This window comes from Galeopterus variegatus, unplaced genomic scaffold, assembly GCF_000696425.1.
Source record: "Galeopterus variegatus unplaced genomic scaffold, G_variegatus-3.0.2 Scaffold2480, whole genome shotgun sequence".
NCBI lineage: Eukaryota > Metazoa > Chordata > Mammalia > Dermoptera > Cynocephalidae > Galeopterus > Galeopterus variegatus.
Window position 1 is genome coordinate 44975 of NW_007728591.1, and position 22278 is coordinate 67252.

The 22278-nt window shown below is 39.5% G+C and overlaps 1 protein-coding gene across 3 annotated transcripts in view; it reads left to right on the plus strand.

The window, feature by feature from the left end:
- Positions 1–18682, plus strand: part of TMEM59 (transmembrane protein 59) — a 36414-nt gene extending 17732 nt beyond the window's left edge. For 2 of the 3 annotated variants that reach the window (XM_008581858.1, XM_008581857.1), the window contains exons 7-8: positions 1256–1364; positions 8215–8862. In XM_008581858.1, the coding sequence (XP_008580080.1) occupies positions 1256–1364; positions 8215–8370 (265 nt within the window). In that variant the 3' untranslated portion in view covers positions 8371–8862. Of the gene's footprint in view, positions 1–1255; positions 1365–8214; positions 8863–18506 lie in introns of those variants that run through there. The other variant, XM_008581859.1, reaches the window with a different exon arrangement.
- Positions 18683–22278: the final 3596 nt, after the last annotated feature.

Here is a 22278-nt window from a genome sequence, read left to right on the forward strand (position 1 = left end):
TTTTTTTTTTTTTTTTTTTTGGGGGGGGGGGGGGTTGCCGTACTACTAGTGTCACTTGCTGCTGTAAGTGTGCTTTTTTGTTTTGTTTTGTTTTGTTTTTGTTTTTTTTGTCTTTTTTCGTGTCTGGCAACGGTACCGGACCGGGACCGGCAACGGGATCGCAACCCTCGGTGTTGGGCCCGCACCTCGCTCAGCCAGTGAGCGGGAACCGGTCTGTATGTGGGATCCGAACCCTCGGCGGGAGCGCCGCTGCGCTCCCAAGCGGCACACTGTAGCAGTGCACCACTGGGCTGGCCCGGAGTTGCTGATTTTCATAGCTGGCCTTACACCTTAAGATATTTTAATCATAAGGAAAATATAACTATCTCTTTACTAAGATATACTGTAATGGTTATAGAATGCCTTATAATATGAATAGATGTGCTCTTTTAAATTGAAGTGTAAGTAAATTGTTGCAAATTAAATACTTGAAAAGTTCTAGGAAAGCTGATTTCAGGAAGCCTATGATGAATTCTTTTATAAAACAAAGAATCATTATGTAATTGACCTATTCTATACCTTAACTTTTTGGGATATCAGGTTTTTTTAAAGCAAGTATCATCATAATACCTTGCAAAATAATATGCTACATTTTGTGTAACTGTTTAATTCATAGGACCATTTCATTTGCCTTATCTCATTTAGTAATTAGAATATACTCTTGATGGTAATTTGGTTTAATTTTGTATATTTAGCAGAAAGTCGGTATATCTGATTTTTTATTATTATAAAACTGATATAGCCATGTTACAGAAACTTTAGAAATGGAGGAAAGGACATCATACCACCCTAATATAATAGCTATTACTGTACTATTTTCTTCTATACATATGTTTTTTTAATAGTTTCAAAGATTAAAAGAAAAACAAAAATAACTTAGGGCTGGCTGGTTAGCTCAGTTGGTTAGAGCATGATGCTGTAAGACCAAGGTCAAGGGTTCAGATCTCCATACAGGCCAGCCACCAAAAAAAAAAAAAAAAAACCCAAAAAAAAAAAAAAACCCAAAAAAAAAAAAAAACCCAAAAAAAAAAAAAAACCCAAAAAAAAAAAAAAACCCAAAAAAAAAAAAAAAAAAAAAAAAACCCAAAACAGAATAAAGATAGTACACAAAGTTTTAATTGTATAATTAAGCGAAGTATATGAGGCTGATTACCTTTAACTATTAAGAATCTTCTATTATATTATGAAGTTTTAATATGACTTTTCTTTTTTCCAGTAACTCTGGGTGGATTTTAACCACAACTCTCATCCTCTCGGTGATGGTATTGCTCTGGATTTGTTGTGCTACTGTTGCTACAGCTGTGGAGCAGTATGTCCCCTCTGAGGTAAAATTAATTCTAACCTTGGGCCATTTGAAGACTGAGCCATGTCATATCATTTTAATTGCCTTATTTATTTAATTAGAAAAACAAGGACTTTCTACTAAAAGAATCAGAGAAGTTTTGGTGGTTTTAATCCAGTTGAGGTTGGCACACATGAAAATTTGTAACACAGTAATCAGTTCCCAGTTTTCTGTGATGCTAACTACCATAGTGACATAGAGGTTGACTAGCTTGAGTAAAGGGTTTCTCTCTGGTTCTCTGAGACTAATAAAGAACCTGTTGGCATCACTTTCTAAGGTGGTATATAGGACAGAATATGTGTAGAACCACTTACAACTTTAAATTAATTGCCACAAATGTTAGGGAGTAATTGCTGCTTTTTTTTTTTGGTTGCTGGGTGGTTCAGAGATTCGAACCCTTGATCTTTATGTTATAACACTGCACTCTAACCAACTGAGCTAACTGGCCAGCCCCTAATTGCTGCTTTAGAAGCAATAAGGCTGGAGTGTTTCATTTTGAGTTATTGTATTCTGGTATCTAACCCTGAGAGAGATGGAAGACTATGTGACTTCCTTGATAATTAAAGTTTAACTGGCCTAAGAAACATAATTGTTAAGGTAAAGGATTTTTGTTTTGGGAAAATAAACCTATATAACTAAATATAGGATAATAGTGTCTGTTGACATCAAATCCAACTAAAATAAACTTTAGTTCTCCTGTGCCTCCAAAGTGCCATAGAAAAAAAGAGAAAAGGGGCTTCCAGTTAACTCACTTGTAGAGTGTGGTGCCGATTAACACCAAGGTCAAGGGTTCAGATCCCTTTACCAGCCAGCCACCAATTTAAAAAAAAGAGAGAGACAGAAGAAGAAAGGAAGGAAATGAAAATAGAACCTAAAATATTTTCATATATCTGGTATGTCAGTCCAGCATCCAACAATATTCTACAGCAAGTTTTATTATCCATTTTATAGATGAAAAAAACAGCTTGACAAAGTCCAGGTAACCTTCCTGTGAAAGTATTGAGGCTAGAATCAAATTCATGTCTTGAGATTGACAACAACTGTGTTTTTTTCTGTATACCATCTTGCCTATGACTGATAAGGTGTTTAAACAATAATCGTATCAAGTGTTAAGGAAAGCAAAGACTATGTGCTGTGATTGTCAGATAAGGCTTTTAGATAATGGGGGTCTTGTCTTGAACTTTGAAGAATGGGTAATAAGGTCATGGTTTTGGATCCCCACACCAGCCAGCCGCCAAAAATAGAAATTTAAAGTTTTCACTCAAGATTGACAGCAGGGTTCAGCAGTATTAGATAGTTCTGAGAGACCAGGCAGCCTCAGAAATTTGTTATAGCAGTAGAGGTTGATGATAGATGCTGCTTCGGTGTTATGTCATTATCTGTGTGCTTCCTTTATTCTTGCCTTTTCTAGAAGAGCAGTATTCTAAGCTATCTGACAAGACCACGATCCTCTGATTTCATATGATCGGTTAAGAAGAGTTTAAGAAGACTCTAAATACCATTCACATTAGTAAATCACATACATTAGGGATAACCTATTATGTGCCAGGCCCTATTCAAGGAATTGGAGATACAATGGAGAATAAGACCAAGAACCATGTTCTTTAGAAACTTTGAGTCACATGGCAGAGTTAGACAATCAGAAGACAATGTAAGTGGTACAGCTTTTTAATCCAAATTTTTATGAAACTGAGTCTTAGAAAAGATAACATTCAAGATCACCTAACTAGTTAGTGGCAAAGTGAGGCCTCAAGCCCAAGTACATATCTACTGATGGAATTTATTTTTTAACTTTTACAAGTCAAAGCATACTTGTGACATAAAATTAAGTCTTTCTCTTCCTTACTCCTTAGATGAACCACAGTCAGTAGTTTTTTTTTAAAATTCTCCAGGTAGTTACCATTATTAAATTTTATCTTCAATTTTTTGTTTTAGCAACTTTCAACATTATCTGGTATCTTCCTACTGAAGGATGAGGAATTTAGTTCCCTTATACTATTTCCCACCTCACCATCCTGTCCTCACTTTCTGATTTTTGTAATGGGTATTATTATTTTGTATACTTTTCATGATTGCTTTACAGATTTTTGTTGAAACCTCATTACTGCTTTCCTCTCCCTTTTTTCCCATACTCTCTCAATTCTCATTAGATGACCATCAACAATAAAATATAAATATTAATTTTTCTATATTTATACTTCCATGTTTTATCTGTAGGTTAATTTGAAAAAGTAAAATCCAGTAGACAGAATTTACAGTAATAGGATTAGGGGCCGGCCCGTGGCTCACTTGGGAGAGTGTGGTGCTGATAACACCAAGGCCACGGGTTCGGATCCCATATAGGGATGGCCGGTTTGCTCACTGGGTGAGCGTGGTGTTGACAACAGCAAGTCAAGGGTTAAGATCCCCTTACCGGTCATCTTTTAAAAAAATACAGTACTATGATTATATAAATATTCACAATAGAACCAAATACTGTGATTGGTGATTAGAATCATGTAAAAGCAAATATAAACATGAATTATTTTAAGTTTTCCCAATACCTCCCCTTAACAGATCCTTTTGTTTTGTTGTAGCTTTCTTCCCATTTTCTAAGTCATCTCAACTGCCACTGTTTCTTGTATGTTGTTTTTCTTTAGGGATTCTTCTTTACTTCTTCTGGAAGTTTCTTAAGTAATTTTTTTCATAAAGGTATTTGGGTAATAGACTTCCCAAGTTAATACTTTTGATAATGTCTATTGTATTCTTACATTTGATTGATAATTTGAGTATACACAGTAGCCACAAAATCACTGTACATAACAGCCAGATTATACATATGTTCCCATCCACTTCTCTGCACAGATTTTACTTTCTCCCTATTCTTCTTTTATTAAAAATTAATTAATTTTTAAAATTGTATGTATTTATGTATAAATTATATAAATTGTTTTGATATATGAGTATATCATGAAATGGCTAAGTCAAGCTAATTAATATATCCTTTACCTCACATACTGTTTTTTTGTGGTGAGAACATTTAAAATCAACTCATTAAGCAATTTTCAAATATACATTGTTACTAACTATAGTCACCATGTTGTATAATAGATCTCCTGAACTTATTCTTCCTATCTGAAATTCGAGCTGAAATTCCTTTGACCAACCTCTCCTCAATCCCCCTTCCTTCTCCTCTTTCTAGATAGGTTCTTTCATGTTGATGTTTGAAGTTGCTGTTTCAAGGTCTTTCAGTGTTGTTAGGTAGTGTCATGAACATTTATCTTTCACAGTGCCCCATGTTAATTCTGGGTTTTAAGGAGGCCACACTGTATCAGCTCCATGTCCAATTTATCCTGAAGATATTCTCTTACTGGAAAAGCATAAGGTACTGGAGCACCTCTTTGTTGCAGGATAGTCGTTGCCTTGAGACAATATAGTGAAGTAGACCACTTCAGAAACATGTTCAAGTAAGCAACCATCGTGACAGTCACTTTTAGAACATTTTCATCACCCCAGTAAGAAAACCCGTACTCATTACTAGTCACTCCCCATTTCCTCTCATGCAGCTGCAGCACCACCACTACCACTACCCAACCCTAGACAACCAATATGTAGTCTCTTGTGACTGGCCTCTTTCATTTGGTGTAATGTTTTCGAGNGTGGTGTTGACAACAGCAAGTCAAGGGTTAAGATCCCCTTACCGGTCATCTTTTAAAAAAATACAGTACTATGATTATATAAATATTCACAATAGAACCAAATACTGTGATTGGTGATTAGAATCATGTAAAAGCAAATATAAACATGAATTATTTTAAGTTTTCCCAATACCTCCCCTTAACAGATCCTTTTGTTTTGTTGTAGCTTTCTTCCCATTTTCTAAGTCATCTCAACTGCCACTGTTTCTTGTATGTTGTTTTTCTTTAGGGATTCTTCTTTACTTCTTCTGGAAGTTTCTTAAGTAATTTTTTTCATAAAGGTATTTGGGTAATAGACTTCCCAAGTTAATACTTTTGATAATGTCTATTGTATTCTTACATTTGATTGATAATTTGAGTATACACAGTAGCCACAAAATCACTGTACATAACAGCCAGATTATACATATGTTCCCATCCACTTCTCTGCACAGATTTTACTTTCTCCCTATTCTTCTTTTATTAAAAATTAATTAATTTTTAAAATTGTATGTATTTATGTATAAATTATATAAATTGTTTTGATATATGAGTATATCATGAAATGGCTAAGTCAAGCTAATTAATATATCCTTTACCTCACATACTGTTTTTTTGTGGTGAGAACATTTAAAATCAACTCATTAAGCAATTTTCAAATATACATTGTTACTAACTATAGTCACCATGTTGTATAATAGATCTCCTGAACTTATTCTTCCTATCTGAAATTCAAGCTGAAATTCCTTTGACCAACCTCTAACTATAGTCACCATGTTGTATAATAGATCTCCTGAACTTATTCTTCCTATCTGAAATTCGAGCTGAAATTCCTTTGACCAACCTCTCCTCAATCCCCCTTCCTTCTCCTCTTTCTAGATAGGTTCTTTCATGTTGATGTTTGAAGTTGCTGTTTCAAGGTCTTTCAGTGTTGTTAGGTAGTGTCATGAACATTTATCTTTCACAGTGCCCCATGTTAATTCTGGGTTTTAAGGAGGCCACACTGTATCAGCTCCATGTCCAATTTATCCTGAAGATATTCTCTTACTGGAAAAGCATAAGGTACTGGAGCACCTCTTTGTTGCAGGATAGTCGTTGCCTTGAGACAATATAGTGAAGTAGACCACTTCAGAAACATGTTCAAGTAAGCAACCATCGTGACAGTCACTTTTAGAACATTTTCATCACCCCAGTAAGAAAACCCGTACTCATTACTAGTCACTCCCCATTTCCTCTCATGCAGCTGCAGCACCACCACTACCACTACCCAACCCTAGACAACCAATATGTAGTCTCTTGTGACTGGCCTCTTTCATTTGGTGTAATGTTTTCGAGGTTGATCCATGTTGTAGCATGTATCAATTTTTATAAACTCTTGAAGATGCTCTTTATTCAGAATCTTCTAAAAGCACCTTCCCGACATCAAGTACTTCTGTGTGGTTCTTGCTTTATAATCTAGTTGGTTGCCATGCCAATGATGTCAGTGCTTTACGGATTCAGAGATAGGTTGCTGTATGAGTTGATTAACAAAATCTATTTCATTTCTTTTTCTTTTTTCTTTTTTTCTTTCTTTTTTTTTTTTTTTTGCACCTGGCTGGTACAGGGATCCAAATCCTTGACCTTGGTGTTACAAAGTTGTGCTCTAACCAGCTGAGCTAATTGGCCAGCCAGCTTAGCCCATTTCTTAGTAAAGAGTTTTGACTTTGCTTTTCTACCTTTAGGAGATGGACATACATCTAACTAGACCTACTCTCAAAAGATATTATATTACCATTATTCTCCAGCAAGTTTTATGACATTTGCAGTGATTCTGTCTTATGCTTTTATTCTTTCGTTTTAGTATCTTCTTGGATATAATAGCAACAATTTGAGGAGCTTTTATACGTTTAAGACCTTTCATCAGTGTTAGTATTTTTTTTTTTTCCTTTTTTGTCTTTTTTCGTGACCGGTAACAGGATCGCAACCCTCAGTGTTGCGCCCGTATTGCGACCGGCAACGGGATCGCAACCCTTGGTGTCGCACCCACACCGCACTCAACCAGTGAGCAGACCAGTCTCTATATGGGATCCGAACCCTCGGCAGGAGCACCCCTGCGCTCCCAAGCGCTGCACTCTACCGAGTGCGCCACCGGGCCGGCCCAGTGTTAGTATTTTTTTTTTTTTTGTCTTTTGTCTTTTTCCGTGTCCGGCAACGGATCGCAACCCTCAGTGTTGCCCCCGTACCGGACCAGGGACCGGCAACGGGATTGCAACCCTCAGTGTCGCTCCCGCGCTTCCCAAGTGGCGCACTATCCAGTGCGCCACCAGGCCGGCCCAGTGTTAGTATTTTTTGTATGTTCTTTGTTCTCGCAGCCTTTGAAAATAGCACACAGGACTGGCCAGTTAGTTTGGTTGGTTAGAGCATGGTGTTATAACACAAAGGTCAAGAATTCAGAACCCCATACAGGCCAGCCACCAAAAATAAATTTAAGAATAAAAATATTGCAAAAAAATAAATAAAATATCAAGTATCATTTTCGATATATGTTAATACATTTAGTAGCAGAAAAACCTGCACCAAATTATTTTACAACTCAGTAAAAGAGCTAAGATCTTAAAGGACTTGATCTCTTAAAGCAGTAATTAAACATCCAGCATCAGTGCTCTTGGAATGACCACACTAACTCTGTTTAAACCTAAACAATTTTTCTTGATATCAGTTGTTACACTTCTAAGGATTTTAAGCTAGGACATGCAGAAAAGCTTTCTCTGGCCATTCACTGGGAGCTGAATCACATATCTTATAACACTTTAAGTAAAAGCATTTGTCATTCTCAAAGATGTTCATAGAATTTTTTTTTACCAAGTATCCATAGATTTTTTTTTTTTTCCTTTTTGTCTTTTTTACTGACCGGTAACGGGATCGCAACCCTCGGTGTCGCGCCCGTACCAGGGACCGGCAACGGGATCACAACCCTCGGTGTTGGGCCTGCACCGCGCTCAGCCAGTGAGCGGGAACCGGTCTCCACATGGGATCCGAACCCTCGGCGGGAGCGCCGCCGCGCTCCCAAGCAGCGCACTCTCCAGTGCGCCACCGGGCCGGCCCCAAGTATCCATAGATTAAACTGTTATTTGAAGACTTACTTGGAGAGATTCCTAATTATCCAAATTACTAATGTGCGTTGATTTTCTTTTGCAGAAGCTGAGTATCTATGGTGACTTGGAATTTGTGAATGAACAAAAGCTAAACAGATATCCAGCTTCTTCTCTTGTGGTTGTTAGATCTAATACTGAAGCATATGAAGAAGCAGGGCCTCTACCTACAAAAGTGAATCTTGCTCATTCAGAAATTTAAGCGAAAAATGTAATAGACATCTAAATTTTCATTCCTCATAGAGCTTTTAAAAATGATTTCATTGGATATAGGCCTTAAGAAATCACTATAAAATGCAAATAAAGTTACCCAAATCTGTGAAGACTGTATTTGCTGTAACTTTACCTGTATTTTTTTTTCTAGTAATTTAAGAGATGGATGTTTGGGATCACATTTTTATTTTACTAATATCTGTAGTAACTTTAATTGTTATTTGCATTGGCTTTTTTGGTTTTTACCTTTCTTAGGCAAATTTTATGAGCTGATCATTGTTTTTCCCCACCTCCTAACTTGGTAATGTCAGTTACCTTAGTTAATAAGCTGAATACTTAGTAGGATATGATGCTTCTGCTCAGAAATGGTCCACTAATGTAATTTGAACTTTAGCAGGAAATGGCCTTTTAATGACACTACATTTTCAGTTGTATTGAACTGAAATCATTAAAATTTTATTTGAATAATTGTATGCTGAAATTTGAGTATCTGCTTTTCCATATCTTCCCTCCCACCACTATCTAACCTAGAAAAGAATTGTGAAATGTTTTGTGTCTATTGCTATATAATATGATGAACAGGGAGCATAATGAAGCAAAAAGAACCTCTCAGCAGTATGTTTTATGTTCTTCTGTACAGGCTATAGGTTTTTGTTGGATGAGTCTTTCCAAAGAACTGTTTTTCTCTATTAGATACTATATCTAGTGTAAGGTAAAGATATTTTCAAAGAAAACTTTTCATTTGACAATAAGAATTAGACTCCTGTGATGCAGAATTAAGTATAGATTTTGCTTGGCAAAAACTAGTGTTATTACCATTTCTTTACCAACAATAACATGGATTTAAAAATAAGAGTGATATCAGGTAACATAATAAATGAGTCTTAATATGATTCAGTATCATTATACCATGGAATGTTAAATAACTTTGTAAACCAATACTTCCCTTTACCACAGGGGCAATGATAGTATGGCTTGATTAAAATCAGTCACACACTCACCCCACAGCCAAGTCTTCAGCTTTCTCGAAGTCAAAAGAAAATACATTAACAGCTAATCAAGTAAGACTTTGGTCACAAAATATAAATATTGGTTTTTAAAATAGTTTGTCTAGATTTGGAAGATAGAGGGTCAGAAAGTCGTCACCACATCCAGAAGGAGAAGAGAAGAGGAATTACTAAGCAGTCACTGTCTCTTTCTTATTTTTGTGAGAAAACAGTTATAAAACATGGGAAATGTACTGGAATTACCTTTTTTTAAAAAAAAAAAAAAAAAAAGCCCGGTTATCTTGTCTCCAATACATATTACATACTTAACATTCCTTAATCGGGCACAGTTTTCATTGTATTGCATCCAGTGAAGCAAACTGAGGGGGAAATATACAAAATGCTTAAGTCTTATAGGTGTCAGAGAACACACTCTTAGGAAAGGCCTCCCTTATAAAAACAAAACATTATAAAGAAATATTTGGATAAGAAGAAGCAACTGTACAATTGTCCTATATTCTGCCTTCCTTTGGTTTTGTTTCTCTTTGCTTCCCAAATGAGATACACCTGAGAAATCTTCCTTCTTCAAAGTATTAATCCAAGTTTAGACAACTTATTTTCCCTCTTATTTGTAAGAGACAATTCCTTATACAGTATATGGAAATTCCCAGTCATTTTTTGTATTTAATAGGCACTTAAATATTTGTCTCCTCTTCCTTTATGTTTCAGCATGATAAAACTAGACACATTTTGGGCTCGCTGGTTAGCTCACTTGGGAGAATGTGTTTGATAACAAACAGCAAGGTCAAGGGCTCAGATCCTCATACTGGACAGCTGCCAAAAAAAAACAAACAAACCACATTTTCAAAAAATGTTTTACTTTTAAAAAAAGAAAAAAATTACACACACACACCCTACCCCCAAATTTATATAACATAAAAGTTTCTGATCTCGAAAATCCCAACCAAAGCAATAAATCAGCCTCCAGACCACGTCTCCTTAGATGACGGTTTTGCCCTTCTTGGATGAGCCCAACTTAGCTCCTTGTTTCCATGAGACAGATATTATCTTCTTTCTACCACACAGAAAGCATCTTCTTAAGAATCTTGTCTTGGTCCCAGGCAGATTCTCAAGACCTTTGGGTCTCTGGTTCAAACCTCCCAAATTCCTAAGATCCTTCTTGGTTCAGGTCTCATTTAAGAAACACTAATTCAGGCAATTACAAAGATGGTAGTCATTGCCATAATGAATGATCTAGGCCCAGGTTCTAAATCTTTTCACGAAACTTCATAGATACCTTTCATTTGTGATACATTTTTTTGGTAAATCAGAAATTACCAGATCATCTGGTCTATTAGTGTTGTCTCAGAAATTTCTGTGATGATCTTCAGGCAATCTGAACTGCTGATCACATAAAACTTTGTATTGTTATTTTGAGCCGATATTCCAGCCAAAAGCAAACAATTTACCCTTTCTTATTTGTCTAGCTTTATCTTGGATAAATGAGCCATTTCTATTATGGTTTTGGTTTTGGTTTTGGTTTGCAGCTTGTCTGCAACTGCCCAGGGATCCAAACCCATTTTATGCTTTTTTAAATACATAAAATAGCTCCATTCTAATTTTTGTGGACTCTTCAGTATCTTGGGACCACATGTTGGGAATCATTGATCTAGAGATTTCTAGTTACTACCACCACCACACCCTAGCAGTGATTTTTGCCCAGATTTCCTGTTATAGATCCACAATTTAACCATTCAGCAACCACTTGAGAGAGAGCCCGAGTGCCAGGGCGTACGGTAGGTGATAGAACTACACTGAGACCCAGTGCCTAACTCCAGTTGCTCAGAGTCTAATGGAGACAGACTTACTATTAATGTGATAAATGCTGTGACCAGATAAGCATAGAGTATTATGGGGGCACATAGGAGGATCCCTAACTCCTGGGAGGAAGTGATAGCCAAGCTTAAACCTGGAAGAAAAGGGAAAGCCAAGCAAAATGTGGGTGCAGTGTTTCAGGCAGTGGGGACAATATGCTCAAAGACCTAGAGGCAAGAGGGTAAGGGAACTGCAAATTGTTAAGTAGGCTGAGATATAGCATACAAAAAGCATACCAATAGGTGGGGCTAGAAAAACCAGATAATAAAGGACCTTATTAAACTTAGTCTTGGTCCTGAGTACAGTGGAGAGCCATTGAAAGGTTTTAAGCAAGAGAGTTACAGTGTTTTAGAATGATTCATTCAGACAACAATGTGGAAGATAGACCACAGGGAGCAAGTCCAGAGGCCAACAGTATCTTAGCCCCATACTTTTTTTAATGCCCAATAATCCTATTTCCTTTCATTTGACTTATATTTTTAAGCTCTTTGTTCCCCACATTATTGTTTGGATGGTAAGCCTATGACTGGTCTTTGGGTCCTGGTCACAATTTGAGTGTTGTCAAACAAACTGGGAAGGCTGCTCTGTGCACCCCAGGCTTCTTACCAGACTTCTTCACATTGAGCTAAATTTTTAAACTACAGTGCTAGATCAACTTATCACCATCCTGTAATTCTAGGTTTGCCAGCCAACCTCTATGAACTCAGTGTGTTCTAAAGCCGCTATCACCAGGTTTCCAGTTGCTAAGCACGTCATGTTTGCATTTGAGGATCCCCAGCATGAGTTACCTTCTCTGTCTTTCTTCCCTTGACTACTTGTTGTAGACTGAAGTCTGGGTTGGGGTATGTACAATAATAAAAATTGAGATATTGGGAAATACAGTCTTCTGTGAGAAGCTAGATTATACAATTAGTGTGGATTTTCTGACTCCTTGCAGTAATTACATTCTGAAGCAGTCTGTACCTTTCCTGAGATTTGTAATTGTTGAAGTCAGCTTCATGTATTTCGTTATTAAGTACCCTCTTCCTGTGATGTTAATGACTTTGTTTAGGACAGGTGTTCTTTTTTGTGCCATGGACCTTTTTGGTGACCCAGTGAAGACATTCCCAGAATGTTTTCAAATGCGTAAAACTAAACATGCAGGATTGCAAAGGAAACTAAGTATAGTAAAATAGTTATTAAAATATTTTCAAAATTCTGATATAGTGTTATATGTACTTCCTTTAATAACCCAAAATAACAAGATCAAGTGGTGATTCTAAGATGACTATAATTTCAAAGTAGTTTTAAATAAATATTTTGAATTATCTGCAACAAGTGTGATATATCTAAATGTCTGATTTCTGTTGGTGATGAAGTCACAGGTACTCCTAAAATTATTGTGGATTGTTCCCTACATACATAATTGAAGGAAATGTTCTATTGCAATTAGAAGTTGGTGAAAATATTTAATTTTTTTCCTATCCAAGTTCACTGAACCCTTGGTTTAGAGGTTGTCTGATTTTACTTTGTCATCTTAGAGCAAATTACTTTTGTTTGCTTGTTCAGTTCTAAATAATTTGGGCTTATTTTACTGCCTCTTCTGTACTTTTTATACTTGAATTGTTTTTGCAATGTTAGAACAGCAATAATTGAAGGCTTGGGTGGAAAGAAATCAGCAACTGATTGGAAATGAAAGGTTTCAACAGAAGCTCTTAATAATGTTACTCCAAGGTATACCATCATGCCATCATTATTGGGGCTCCAAATATGTTAATTTCATAGTGCTTAACTATGTAAACTTTAATAAAATTCAGATCATCTGCGTTAAACAATATTATAATGCTATTTTATCAAAAGTGTCTACTTAAATTATTCACAGTGGGATTTGTTTGTTGATTCCCCATGACATTTGCAAAGCCCTTTATAACATTCTTATGTATCACCTTAAATGGATCCTTATAACATCCCTTTAGGAAAGTAGGATGGGGTTTAACTTCTTTTTTCAGTTGAGGAAACAGAGTCTCAGAGAGGAAAGGCGGCCTGCCAGGAATCCCAGAGTTGTGGAACTCATAGGGGAGGAGCCATAAATGCAGAGGCAGGGACTGGGCCTCACCTCTACATAAGCAGGTCTGCAAGCAGATCTCTCAGGTCTCTGGATCAATCTAATTGTGTTGCCCACTTAGCATCTTCCTGGACTAAGACCTGGACTAAGCCGTGGACTAAGAAGCAGTCCCGGTCCTGTAAAAGGTCTCTCTGTAATTGGAAACAAATCAAGGCATCCAGAAACAATATTCCAACCTCAAAGAATGCAGAGAACGTTCACATATGTGCACTTACTTTATCCTAACCACATCTCTTAGTTAAGTATTCTTATTCCTGTTCTTCAGATGAGGAAACTGAGGCTTAGAGAGCTGCGACTTGCCACCTTAAATTAGATAAGTATTAATTTGGCAGAGTCAGGATGAAATCCCAGGTCTGTCTGACTCAAGCTGTGATTTGCTGATCTCATGACTAGTGGGTCTCCCATAGCCACAGCCAGGCTAGATAAAGACCAAGAGCATAAGGAATATAGAGAAAGGTAAATCCCGGGGAGGAGGGAGGGTCAAAGAAGGCTTCGTGGAGTGAGATTTTTACCCGGTTCTGGGCAAGAAGAATGAATTTAGAAAGGTAGAGGAAGCCAGCAGAAAGCACCCTAAGCAAGTGACACGCCACAGACTGGAAGAGATGTTTACAACCCATGTAACGAATAATTCCATCCAACGTGAAGAAACACATAGACAGATAAAAAGACAAACCACCCACAAGAAAATGGGCCACATATGAAAAAGCAATTCACCAGAGAAGAAATCCATATGACCAATGTATTTTTTAAAAGGCTGCGTAACAGCATAGGGTAGGGCAGGGCTTTTCGAACAATGTGTTGGGCTGGCTGGTTAGCTCAATAGGTTAGAGTATGGTATTACAACACCAGGGTCGCAGGGTTTGGATCTCCATACTGGCCAGCCACCAAAAAAACAAAAAAAATTCAATGTGTATTCGAATTTCCTGGGTATCTTAAGACGCAGATTCTGGTTTGGTAGGTCTAGGGTGAGACTCAAGATTCTGCATCTCTAACCAGCTGCCTAGTGATGTGGAGGCTGCTGCTCCGCAGGACCACGCTTTTGAACGTGAGGTCATGAGGACAGATGAGAGTGTGGGTTCTTCAGCCACCCAGGTCTGAATCCTGGCTCTGCCAAGTTTTGGCTGTGAACCTTGGGCAAATAACTCTGTGCCTCAATTTCCTCATCTGTAAAATGGAGATAATAATGGTCTCCATCTTCTATGGTTGGGAGGACTAAATGAGTTAATATACATAAAGCATGTAGTATAGCACGTGGCAAAAGTACTCAGTAAAGGTTAGCAGTTGGTAGGAGCAGTAGGAATAACTAGAGAAGTGAAGTTAAACCACATACCATTTCTCACCTACCAGACTGGTAGGTATCAGGTGACAATTTCAAGGGCTAGTGAGACTGGGGAAACAGAAACCCTCACACACGCTAATGGGAGTACAAATTGGTGCAGCCACCTTGAAGAGCAGTTTGATAATTTCTCGGAAAATTAAAGACGTGCCTACAGTATGATTGTAAATGTGTTTGTGTGTAAAGAGCAGGAGAGATATGTACACTAAGATGATAATTATGTTAATATTAAAAACCATAAAGGAGGTACTGTGTATTTTTTATGCATATATACACATGTAGTAAAAATACAAAAACCCGTCACCAGAAGCATACACAGCATATTCATGAAACCGATTGACTCTGGAGAGGGAGGGGGAGGAATATAACTGGGGAAACAGAGTCCTTCAATTGTGCTATACTTAATAGAAAAAATCTGAAGCAAAGTGACTAAACACTCATCTGTTAAGTCTGGATGGTGGATACATGATTATTTATTACATTATTCTTGCTACTTTTCTGTATTTTTCTTAGATTTTTGGAAGTTTTCTTCTGGGGGCCAAGGCAGGTGAGGAGAAGGGCATTGGAACAAGTAAAGAGAGTGGACTTGGTGTGGTGGCGGGACAGGGGACAGAGAGATTCACCTATTGGGGTACCACCTTTCTTCAAAATTAAGTGGAAAAGAAGTTTAAACAGGTAGATGGGAAAGCTCAAGCTCAGAGAGGTGAAGGGACCTATCTGAGACCACACACCAAATGGTAGGACCATTCATTTGTACTGTCAGCTCCAAAGCTTGTGCTCTTGCTCGAAGTTTACCCAGCCAATGCCAAGGGAGCCCAGCAGAAAAAAGACAAAAAAAAAAAAAAAAAAAGAGGACAGAAAGAGGACTGCAAATCATAACATCAGTGAGGCACTGATGCATTTCACAGCCATGAGGCTGGTGGAAGTCACGACCGATGATACTAAGTGTCTGCAGGGACAGGATAAACAGAAACTCTCATACACACAAAGGTTAGGGTGTAACTCAGCTCCACAGATCCACAGGCTTGGAATCAAAACTGGCTGGAATCAAATCTCAGCTCTGCCATTTACTCACTGTGTGGTTTTGAACAAGTTCCTTAATCTCTCTGAGCCCCAGTTCACTCATCTGTCAAATGGGTGTGATAATATCACCTATCTCACAGAGTGGTTGTGAGGATTAAGTGAGAGGATGTGTGTAATGTGGCTGGTATAGAGACTCGATAAGTAATAGTGAATAGCTGCCTCCCTTCCTTCCATCCCCTCCCCTTGAGGGTCAGAGCTGTGACTCTCAGGGGCTGTGACTCCAGAGAGTTCAGGGATTGAATATCCTGCCTCTCCTCCATCTTGCCAGGACCCTTGTTACCCTTCCCTCAAGGATTCTTAGTGATGGCACAGATGTAGCTGTACCTGTACCTGGACTGGAGCAGGAGTCTAGAGGAAAGGGCATTTCACATCCCTGAAGAGTCTTTTTAAGGATCACTAAAGAATCATACGGTCAAGGAAGGCTAGAGTCTGAAGAGCATGAATTGGTCAAGAAACAGCAAATGGTCATCGTGTAAGATACCACTCTCCACACTTGCACCCGTGGCCGACATCACTAATGAGTCACAGTTCTGACCTCAGAATTCTTCTGAACCCCATGTTCCAGACAGCCTTTACCAACCAATTGCAGTTGGTACACAATATGAAATCTAGTTAGCGTCTTTAGCAGATGCCCTGGGTGACCTGCCCATATCCCCAACCCTTTCCATTTCAGGGCACTTCAGCCTAGCTTGCTGCTGTCAACACTGGCATCTCTTTGCCTAAGGCAGGCCAGGGGTGCCAGGAACGAACAACCTCCGGCAGTTCTCAACCAATGACTGGCAGGAGCTGGCAGATAAATACCCCAGTTCCCTCCTGCTCACATGGCATGGCCCTGCGGTGCATCTTCTCCCCAGCTTCCCCGAGTGCCCTCACAGGATTAAATTCCACTTGCCCACAAGGGGAACTTGCTTGATAGCTAATACCTGGTTATTGGATCCTTCCTTTCCCTGTCTCATCTCCCTTACCCCCACCCAGTGTTTCCTGGGATCATTCCCAATTAAATCTACTTGCCCTCAAGTCTTGTCTTAAGGTCTGATTCTGTGGAACCCTAAACTAAAACAACCCCTTCATCTAGTCTGTTCCTTCATTTTATGGGTGAGGGAACTGATACCCAGGGAAGAGGAGTGACTTGCCCAAGCCAGAGCTGGTGGCAGGGCCCTAGTGAGAACCTCGTTCTCCTGGCCTAGGGTTTAGCTTGTCCCGGTGTTACTTGCTGCCTCCTGAGGGCTGCCTCTGTTTCTGCCCATCCTACTCCCATCCCCATGGATTTGGCATTTTATTTCCCAATGCAAAAGAAAAGGCTGATCACAGGTTAGAAAACGTATGGGCATCAGAGGCAGGTCGCAAGGTACACCTCCCTGGGACCCCTGAGCTCATTTCTGGAAGACACCTCTCCATCTCCTTTGGTCCGTACACCAGTCCCTTAAACTTCCCGAGCCTTGGCCTCCTCAGCAGTGGGGTAGGCTGGTGGGGAAATTGAAAGCTGCTGGGTGGGTAGAAGGGTTATTCAAACAAGCAGCCAGCCCATCTCAGGAAAGATAAAAATGCACATTGCCACACTTTTATTTATTTTTTTGGTTTTCCAGCTTTAGTGAGGTGTGTATTGACAAATAAAAATTGCATACATTTCGGGGCCGGCCCGGTGGCGCACTGGATAGTGCGCCGCTTGGGAAGCATGGCAGCGCTCGCACCGAGGGTTCGGATCCCACATACAGACCGGCCGCTCACTGGCTGAGCGAGGTGCGGGGGCAACACCGAGGGTTGCGATCCCATTGCCGGTCCCGGTCCAGTACGGGCGCGACACTGAGGGTTGCGATCCGTTGCCGGTCACGGAAAAAAGACAAAAAAAGGAAAATTGCATACATTTCGAGTGTACAACGTGATGCTTTGATATATGTATACATTGTAAATAATTACACAATCAAGTTAATTAACATATCCATCACCTCCCGTAGTCCATTTTTGTATATGCGGTGAGAAAACTTGAGGTCTACTCTCTTAACAAATCTTAAGCATACAATACATTGTTAACTATAATCACCATGCCAGACATTAGGTCTCCAGTACTTAGTCACCTTCCAGCTGAAGGTTTGTGTCCTTTAACCATTATCTTCCCTTTTCCCCTACTTGCCAGCTCCTGTTAACCACCATTCTACTCTGTTTCTATGAGTTTGATTTTTTTTCTTAATTTAATTTTTTTGGCAGCTGCTGGGTATGGGGAACCAAACCCTTGACCTTGGTGTTACAAGGCCTCTTTTTTTTTTTTTTAAAGATGACCGGTAAGGGGATCTCAACCCTTGGTTTGGTGTTGTCAGCACCACGCTCAGCCAGTGAGCAAACCGGCCATCCCTATATAGGATCCGAACCTGTGGCCTTGGTGTTATCAGCACCGCACTCTACCGAGTGAGCCATGGGCCGGCCTGTGACGTTTTTTTTTTTTTTAAGATTCCACATATAAATCATATCATGCAGTATTTGTCTTTCTGTGTCTGGCTTATTTCATTTAACATAATGACCTCAAGATCTGCCACCTTTTTAAAGAAAATAATTTAAAATCATTCTCTAACCTTTTTTTCCCCTCCCTGCTCCTCCAAGCATTTTTCTGTCTATAAAACCAGCCTCCTGTATGTGGCTCATTGGAGCACTTTTTTTTATGAAATAACATGTTGCCCAATTCTAGAATCTCAATAAAGCCAGTTGAGATCTTCAGCTAAATTTGTTGTAATTTTGTTCTTTGACAGTTCTGGCAACTGATGAAGGGAGCTGCAGGAGACTGTCGGTGACGCCAGAGGCCCCTTGAGGAATGCAGAAGGTGCCACTAAGCCCTTCCTTGTGAAACAGACTAAGGCTAGGCCTGTGAACCAAACTGACTCCATTTTCCCTGCAGAGGACACTTTGTTACTTTTCCACTCCTCAGTCATGCGACCCCTCAGGGCAAATGATTACCCCGTGGGCTTCCCTGACAAAACAGACTGAGATAAGAGAGGAAACAGATATTTACTGAGTTGCAAAACCCCTCCCCAAGGCTTGTTTACTATAATTGTAAAAGTTACAGATTAACCTTAAGACCCCTTTAGTAATTTCCACCTGCTCAAAAAGCATCAAGGTGACTGCTACAATGACCCTCCTGGGGTGACAATGATGAACACCACTGCCTACTGAGCATGCGCCCATGACGCCACCAGGAAGAACAGAAGAACCATCTCCGGTGACACCGGCCTATACCCCTTAACTCCTTTCCCTATAAAAGACCCTGAACAGCTCCCCTGGGGGGCTAGCTTTACTGTCGCTACCACCCTTATGCATAAGTCTATCTCCTCTTTTAGTAAAGCGTTGCTTGCTTTACTGTTGGGTAAATTGTTCATTTCTATGACTTGGGAATCCAAGAGCCTAATTTAATCACTGGCAAAAATTGGAAAGCTCTGGGCACTGGAGAAGACTCCAGCTGCGAGAGGCAAGTGGCCCCTGGGACTGTTTTGCTCCCATGTCTCTGCTGCTGGTATATCTCTCCTGGAGTCCCTGGCCTAAATTCTGACAAGGCAATGCCTTATTCCCTTTACCTTTCTCTGATTTTCTGAACCCTCTTCTGTTTGGTTGAATTGTATCCACTTCTGTACAGGTGCACCCTGGAGGGCTCCTGGCTATGCTTTGTTTTTCTGATTTTAATCTAGTTGATACTTTTCTTCTTTATTCTGAAAATAGTGGGGAAAACTGCTTTTATCAATTACTGTTAATGGAATAGGTTGGCTCCGCTGATTGGGACTAGGCTAAACTGGACCCCACTGCTCCTCTTTTCTCTGTGTTTGTTTGCTTGGTTAGACGTTTAGTTGAGTACCGGTAATCTGAATAAACCTTCCAATCCTTGCATCAATTTTTGGACTTTCAGGTCATTTGTGTAAGGCGAGAGGGCAAGCCGAGCCTGGCCTGTCGGTAACATTTGGAGGGGACCGCTAGCCCCTAGAGTTGTAAGTCCCTTTCAGGTCCGAGTTCTGCTCTCTTTGCATTTGAGCTCCCTGAGCTCTTTGGCTTTTTTACAGTTTCTTTATTTTGAAATATTTTGTTGGGCCGACCCCGTGGCGCACTCGGGAGAGTGCGGCACTGGGAGTGCAGCGACGCTCCCGCTGCGGGTTTGGATCCTATATAGGAATGGCCGGTGCGCTCACTGGCTGAGCGCGGGGCGGGCAACACCACACCAAGGGTTGCGATCCCCTTACCGGTCATGAAAAAAGACAAAAAAAAAAAAAAGAAATATTATTTTGTTGGTTCAAAATGTTTTGTTTTCCAGATTTAAGGAAACTTTATAAGCTATAGCAATTTGGCAAAATATACTTTTGTAAACAGAAATTGAAACATTTGCTTTTCCTCTCTACCTCCAGAATTTGGAAACTACATGGTTATTTACATGAGTTCAATAAGAATCGGTTCTCTTTAACAGGATACAATTGGAAACATTGGCTATATTACCAAGGCTTTAATTGGAATGTCATATTTGAAAATGTGCATAGAATGCCTGGTTTCAAGTGAGTGAGTAAAAATTTATCACTTCCTGACATGCCCAGGAACCTTAAGATATCAGATACAGCAGGCAAAATCTAACGTCTGCCTTGGTTTAGCTTCCTAGCATTGAGATTTTAAAAAGTCTAATCTGATATTCCTTGTCAAAATTTCGAACAAAATAAAATTAAAAAGGAGCCTATGTGGTTATTCCTGCTACATTTATGTAAATAACCAGGCAAATTGGTCTCACCATGACTGTCTTTGGGAGAAAAGGGGGTGACTGTAGAGAGAAAAAATTGTTTCAAAAGAAAACCATAGTACACCTGTTATTAGATTGCAGCCCCATTTACTGTTTTTGAGTTCTATTATCTGCCTGTAGACTGGACTTGATTCTGAATTCTAGTTTTCTGTAATACCTGGCTACAACTCTGTAAGGACAAGAACTGTTCTGTTCCTGAAGACTTATAAGCTGAAGCTGCACAGCTCAATGTAAATTTCAAGGTACAAGTTTCATGTGTGATGTGTGGATCACACCGAGAGTTCACCAAAAATACCTGATGCCATAACCAGAGACATTCAAACTGAAAACCTGGATGAGAAGTTGCTGACTTCATGCTGTGGACAGCTTTGTTCCCCAAGATCATCGGAACAAGACTGCCTCTTAAAATGACACTTTACCTCTGTTAATCATTTTCTTAATTATGCCTTCCTCTTTCACTTGAAAGAATGATGCCGTAGTTAAAATTTCAAAGAAGTATCTTCTGTGGGTAACTTGCAAATTGTCACTCCCTGCTTCAACCCAGTCATGGGATGCTAGGTTACCCACTGACTGAACAGGGAGGAGTCTGTGCAGTTGCTAACACTTCTTGCTGCACGTGGGTAAATCCATAGGGTATTGTAGAAACTCAGCTACGCAAGATTGATGAACAGGCTACTCGGGTAGACTACTCATCTGACTTGTTCTTCGATCTATTAGATTTTAGTTGGTTTTGTTCATGGGCTTAAGGAGCATATTCCAAACTCTTAGTATTATCCTCCAGATGGTAATGATAGTAACCTCCCTGGTGCGCTGTATTCTCTCAAAAGTTTTAAATGTTTTTGTGCAGCCATCCATCAAATGTCAAATGGTCTCGTCGAATGATCAAAGGAGCTGGAAAAACCAAAACGCAAAGAAATGCATGATAGCAAGGACACCTTAACCTATGAATGCCATAAATGACATGCTGAGACCTGGAACCCAGAATGATGGTAACTGAGCATGGAGCTAATGCCTGTAGTTTTGGTCACACTCTCACCAAAATGGGGGAATCATTAAATAAAAATTATAGGAGGCCATTCTTTTGGACTAAGTTCCTGCACTAGGTCCCAAAAGACCAGACTAAAAATCAAAATGGAGTCACCCTTGCTAAGTTCCATGTCACTTAGGCTGTGGTCTGACCTTCTGAGAAGTCAGAGGAAAGGTAACGGCCAATTTCCACAACAGGCCAGTTTAAATCTTCAATAGGTGGGATGATGAATTTCCCTCTGATTTAATCTTTACACAAAAGAGCCTGAAGTAACCTGAATTGCAATAAAGCCAGTTGAGGTCTTCAACTAAAAATAAATAAAAAAATAAAAATAAAATTGTATTTGCTTTATACTTGTAGTGGAAAATGCATATTCTTTCAACCTAGATTACCTGTTTAATTGAACAGAAGAACATCAGTGAGAAAATGACCTCCCCTTTCTAGCCACTGAAACGTCAATTCTGGGTTTTTCTGCCTGCATCTTCATGAAGCTGGGGGCCTGAGATTCTTCACTGTCATCATCGATGAGGAAAACGCACACATCCTGAAATGTCCCTGGATTTAAACCTCACCTCTCCCACCTACTGTGTGACGTAGGGCAGTTTCTCCCTCTGAACCTCCAGCTCTTCCTCTGTAAAATGGAGATGAGGATTCCAACCTCTGAGTGTTGTCAGACTGCCGAGTAGGGACAGGCCTGCCCTTTCCTCTGCCTGGGAGGGGCCTGCCTGCA